Source organism: Penaeus chinensis, chromosome 9 (assembly GCF_019202785.1).
Source record: "Penaeus chinensis breed Huanghai No. 1 chromosome 9, ASM1920278v2, whole genome shotgun sequence".
NCBI classification, from domain to species: Eukaryota; Metazoa; Arthropoda; class Malacostraca; order Decapoda; family Penaeidae; genus Penaeus; species Penaeus chinensis.
In genome coordinates, this window is record NC_061827.1 from 17046430 (window position 1) to 17052673 (window position 6244).

The 6244-nt window shown below is 40.6% G+C and overlaps 1 protein-coding gene across 1 annotated transcript; it reads left to right on the forward strand.

Annotated features, from left to right (window-relative positions):
- Positions 1 to 2476: 2476 nt before the first annotated feature.
- LOC125028692 (hornerin-like) lies at positions 2477 to 5703 on the forward strand. The gene is made up of 9 exons (XM_047618167.1): positions 2477 to 2494; positions 2951 to 3104; positions 3256 to 3440; positions 3997 to 4078; positions 4222 to 4253; positions 4440 to 4583; positions 4733 to 4885; positions 5123 to 5381; positions 5516 to 5703. Exons 1-9 carry the CDS (start codon positions 2477 to 2479, stop codon positions 5647 to 5649), a joined length of 1161 nt encoding a protein of 386 aa, XP_047474123.1. The 3' UTR covers positions 5650 to 5703.
- The last annotated feature ends 541 nt before the right edge of the window (positions 5704 to 6244 follow it).

Here is a 6244-nt window from a genome sequence, read left to right on the forward strand (position 1 = left end):
AGTATCCACCACAGTCTTTTCAAAATCTTCCTTACAGTGCCAAGTATCCACCACAGTCTTTTCAAAATCTTCCTTACGGTGCCAAGTATCCACCACAGTCTTTTCAAAGTCTTCCTTACAGTGCCAAGTATCCACCACAGTCTTTTCAAAATCTCCCTTACAGTGCCAAGTATCCACCACAGTCTTTTCAAAATCTCCCTTACAGTGCCAAGTATCCACAACAGTCTTTTCAAAATCTTCCTTACAGTGCCAAGTATCCACCACAGTCTTTTCAAAATCTTCCTTACAGTACCAAGTATCCACCACAGTCTTTTCAGTCTTCCTTACAGTGCCAAGTATCCACCACAGTCTTTTCAAAATCTCCCTTACAGTGCCATGTATCCACCACAGTCTTTTCAAAATCTCCCTTACAGTGCCAAGTATCCACCACAGTCTTTTCAGTCTTCCTTACGGTGCCAAGTATCCAGCACAGTCTTCTAATATAAATCTGTCTCTGGAAAATAGATTTCATAAAATGCAATAAGGCAAAGCGAGCATAGTAATGAATATATTCTCTAATGATCAGACAATGAGACAATATGAGCATATATACGAAAAATAACTAGAGTATGTGAAATAAGAGACTTCTTTGATATATTGGTTAACCATAAAGTCCATCTTCTATATTACCAGTTATTTCATAGAGTAATATGACGGCGAAAAACAGAAGAGAAAAAACACACGAATACGCCGGAGGTATTATCGCTTCCTTAGGCTACAGTTAATTAGCAGTTACAGAGAGGTATGTATATATAGATAGGTAGATAGATAGATAGATTGATAGATAGAAAGATACAGAGAGGTGTGTGTGTGTGTGTGTGTGTGTGTGTGTGTGTGTGTGTGTGTGTGTGTGTGTGTGTGTGTGTGTGCATGTGTGCGTATGTGTGTATGTATATAGATAGATAGATAGATAGATAGATAGATATAATATATAAATGTATATATATGTGTGTGTGTGTGTATATATATATACGTACATATATATATATATATATATGTATATATGTATATATATATATATATATATATATATATATATCAGTAATATGGTTGCTAGGTAAAATTATTGATAGCGAAAAGGTCTCTGGCATGTTGTTGTTTCTTTATTTCTTTCTTTCTTTCTTTTCCCAATATTTCCTTCTTTGTTCCACTTGCGATTTGTTCAGCATGAATTCCTTAGAAGAAAATATCTATTACAAATACAATTCCCTTATGGACCAAAACACAGCTGCGAGTGAAACTTACTGAAGCACTATTCCCTGAAGAAGGAATCCCTTTTAGTAATATTACCACGAATATGAAGGCAAGTTTATCCATTGAAGGTATATATTCCAACATAGTACACACGCATGCACATGTGAATGCTAGCGTTTACACAAATACACACACACACATTAAACACTTTACTACGATGCATTACCTACAGAAACGTCATTTAACCCCCGCATAGGAACCGATATGAATCTACATTGTTTGTGTTTACAAGGTTTATGTACAGGAAAATGAGGTTTAATACAGGCCAGTATCCGCCTCTGCTTATTTTCTCAAACACGCACTTCTGTATGACTGTGTGTGTGTGTGTGTGTTCGTGTCTATGTCTGTATTGGTGTTTCTTTGTGCTTGTGTTTCGCGGTACGAAAGCAATTGATCTAAATACTTTACGGTCTATCTTTGCGCATTTGTGGACCACTTTCTCCGCAATAATGTGACAATGAGACAAGTTCTTTTCTCGGCGAGATGTGTCTCCAAGGAGATCTTTATCACCATGAATGATCTAGCTCTTGCAATAGTATGAACTGTTCGTGCGTGTGTTTGTTTAGAGTTCAGTTGTAATGAATATATAAGCAAAATGGAGATTGAGAGAGAAAGGGTTTTGATATAGACAACGATATCATTACGTATAATTGTGTATATGGACATCTGTTTGCTTAAAAATACTTCCTCTTAGACACATTCAAAATAACCTTTGGGTAAACAAAATATAACTAGGACTCTTAATAGCGTTTATGAATGGATGCTCGAACGGCGTCTAAGATCTAGTGATAATTTGCAAGAAAACACGAAAGGCTGTTAAAAAACTAATTTTATGTCAAAGTTTAAGACAACACCGTGATAACAACAATCTATAAATAATATGCATAATATAACTAGTATGTTGTTGAATTCTCACTTACGATGCATCCTCGTAAAAGTGCAGTCTCGACAATTTCTGTAAGCGAGTTGAAAGGTTTAAGCAACACCACATGCATCTATATCAAGAAACATGAGACGGTAGTTTCATGACCTTGTCCCAGTATTCGGATAAGTGCCAGTCACGAAGGAGTTGCGACAAGGACACGCAGGACCACAACGGAGCCCTATAAAGGCGTCCTAAAAGCAGGAGTAGCCAGTCGCGAATGACCTATCTTCCTCTGACTGTCTGTCTGTGGATTCCGAGATGCAGTGCAACGGATGGGTGCGTCTCCTTTGTTTTATATGTTCATACTGATACTCTGCGAAGTAAATTTTTTCATGTTTATTTCAGTCTTCCTTTCTAAACATGGATGATAATCATTATAACAATGTTTATGATACTGATAGTAATAATTGTAATTAAAAGTAACAATAACATTAACAATAACAATAATAATGGTGATTATGATAACAATGAAAATAATAATACCAATAATAATGACAATAATAATGATGATGATGATAATGATAATAATAATTATTATTATGATACTAGTAATAATGTTTTAATAATAATAATAATAATTATGATAATAATAATAGTAATAGCAATAATGACGATAATAATAATAGTAATAATAATAATAATGTTCTTACAACAACAGTAATAATAATAACAGTCTTGCACTCATACTAGCAATCACAAAGCTCCCACCACTAATAAGCCGACATCTTCCAGACTGCAGTTGTCATGGTGATGGCGGCGATGCTACTGACCTCCGCCAAGGGAGAGCAACAGGAGTTCAACCCACTCGAGGACGACCTTCTCTTGCCATCGGAGAGTCACCAAGTCTCAGTCGTGGTCAAGGACGACCTCCAAGCTTCTGCTACAGGTGAGTGGGTGAATACGAGGGAAAGGTGTGCCGCCAGGAGTCCTTTCGTGAGCTAAGAGTAATGGTAATCGCATGTGAAAGAATGCTGATGAGACGAAATGCAAGGATACCTTATTGAGGGTTTGAGTCATAGCCCTCTACCTCTCCCTAGGATATGGAGGACACGGAGGAGGGAATTACTACAAAGGGTATGGCGGTGGCAGCTCCTACAAGGGGAACCGAGGCCACGGAGGATCCCATAGCAATGCAGAAGGCGTCGGCGGCCAGCGGAGACACCACGCGAACAAGGGCCACAAGGGCAGCCGCTACGGCGACCACGGAAAGGCGCAGTATAGTGTGAGTGAATTGGCAGATAATGGTCTACATGATAACAGTACAAATCACTGGAGATTAGGAGAATGAACGCTGGGAGTTTCACTTTCTTTCTCTCTCTCTCTCTCTTCTATTCTTTTTTTTCTTGTCTATTTTGTTTATGTGTGTGTGTATCTATGTGTGTATATATATGTATGTATATATATATATATATATATATATATATATATATATATATATATATGTGTGTATATATATACATATTTATACATGTATATTATTTATATATATATACATAAATATATTAGATTTAGATATATATGTATGTATATATATAGAGAGAGAGAGAGAGAAAGAGAGAGAGATAGAGAGAGAGAGAGAGAGAGAGAGAGAGAGAGAGAGAGAGAGAGAGACAGATACATACATACATAGATACATACATATACATATGTATCTTCTTTAAGTGCCCTGTCAAATCCTGCCGTAGGCAACTATACTTTTGAACCTAGTACGATTCTGAGTAAGATGGAGGAGCTGGGGACAATAGTGCAGTAGTTTCCCTTTGTTTTTTACACCGCAGAGCAGGAGCCAAGAATCGGGATTTGCCCCCTGGTGTCCTGTAGCCACCGCTGACCATGGTTCGGCTCTCCCGCCTACCACTGGTACTAGTGCTGCTGCTGCCCTACACTAGGACTAGGCTTATTTGAGGGCGGCCATACTCGCCTTGCCATGTCCCTGGCATAGGGGTATGAGAGTTTTGGGAGGTTTATCAGTGTCACCTGATAACCATCTCCCCTGGTAAGAGCTTCGGGATCAGACTGTCACCCGCTAGAACAAGTATTTCTATGGTCTTCAAGGATAATATATATGTGTGTGTATATATAAATATATATATATATATATATATATTTATATGTGTGTGTGTGTGTGTGTGTGTGTGTGTGTGTGTGTGTGTGTGTGTGAGTGTGATATGTGTGTGTTTATCCTCCAAGTTTCAATAACACAAAGATTTTCATTTTTCAGGATCACCACCACGACCAAGGGACGTCTTCCAAAGGCAGCGACGACAGGCAGATCTACGCCGGCGACGCCCACGGCGGTGTCAAGGGCGGTCAAAATCACCACAAAGGCTCCAAGGGGCACCACGACAAAGGTCACAAGGATGAGGTCAGTGCTCGGATTTACAGTTTTCATGGCGGAGAAACGCTGCATTTTCACTGCCGCATTCCAGACGACATTTCTTCGGAAATGCCGTCACGAAATTGAATCCGAGAAGTAAGATATAAAAGACGTATGTGTGTATTTCATCTCCGCAGGGGTTCAAGAACGTCTACCACAAGGAGGAATACAGCCACAGCCAGGACTTCTACGACGACAACGACGACAAGAAATACCACAGTAACTTCGACGACTTCGACAGATACTTCGATGCTCACAGAGGCAACGACTACAAGGGAGGCCACTACAAGGTACGACCAAAATACCGCGTCTCTCTCTCTCTCCCTCTCTCGCTCTCTCTCTCTCTCTCTCTCTCTCTCTCTCTCTCTCTCTCTCTCTCTCTCTCTCTCTCTCTCTATCTATCTATCTATCTATCTATCTATCTATCTCCATATAGTACACACAAGCGAAATATATCGTTTTCGGCTTCGAGTAAAAAAGGGGGCAAAAGTCTTCCACTCTCCTCATACCTTTCCCCTCTCCTCCAGGGCGGACACAACCACGACGCATATGGCCACAAGGGACACCAGCAGACGGCCAAACACCACGACGACCACGCTGACCATGATGGCCACTACGGCGACGAGGCTCTTTCAGGCCATAAGAGTTTCCATGGACAACACGGAGGCCACGAGGCTCAGCATGGACACGGTGGCCACGAAGGAGGATTCGGCCATAGTGGACACGTTGGTAAATTCATCCACGGTAGACACGGCGGTGGATATGGCCATATAGGACACGGTGGAGGTAAGATATTCGAATTCTAACTTAACATTCAAGCTTACCATAAATAAATCTAAACATACTTTATGCACACATACTCGCGGACCTGACATTCTCCCCTCATCATCACTACCTCCCCTCTCCCCCCCCCCCCATAGGCTTCCACGGCCTCCCCCATCGCGCTCCGACTGTCCTCCGAGCAGCGCCCAGAAGCCTCGGGTCCTTCGGCAGCTTCGGAAGAACCGGTCATGCAGAGTTTGGCCATGCAGGCTTTGGTCATGCAGGATATTGAGGCCTTCGATACCCACGCTCAAACCCGGACGAAAGCTGATGCGGGTTGTGCGGATATGGCCCTAAGGATTCATTACCGCGGATACTCGATAGAACGCGTTTGATTGTGCCTGAAAATCTAATAGATTAATAAGTTTAATATGGTATTTATTCTTAAACGCATAGCAATACATTTGGCGTATTTATTTTCCTAAAAGAACAGAAATGAGTAATAGTAGTTGTTGTAAAGATGATTATAAAAGATAATGAAAACAATCAAGATAAGAATAAACGTTAGTAATAGTTCTCACAGACATCATCAGGAAATTAAAAACAAAAATATAATAAGAAAAACAACGTTTAACACTGCAATAAAAACAGGTAAACAATTGTCTCTAGTGGAAGGTATTAAGGACTACCATAAACTTTTTATTCATCGACATCACAGCGCTTTCCTACTCATCACATCCAGCTGAACCGTTCTGGAACAAAGGTTTTATCAGACTCGGGAGCAACACCCATAGATGATGTTGTAATTCATTCCATAGCCTGTGGGGGAGTCTCGGCCGGGGTTATCACGAAAGGGAAATGGGCCAAGTTTCGTGTTCGGGCTCGTG

Excerpts from the sequence above, each read along its gene's own strand:
- LOC125028692 (XM_047618167.1), top strand. Across the intron at positions 4,254-4,439 it reads ACTGTCACCCGCTAGAACAA|GATCACCACCACGACCAAGG; the intron begins GTATTTCTATGG and ends TTCATTTTTCAG. Across the intron at positions 4,886-5,122 it reads ACAAGGGAGGCCACTACAAG|GGCGGACACAACCACGACGC; the intron begins GTACGACCAAAA and ends CCTCTCCTCCAG.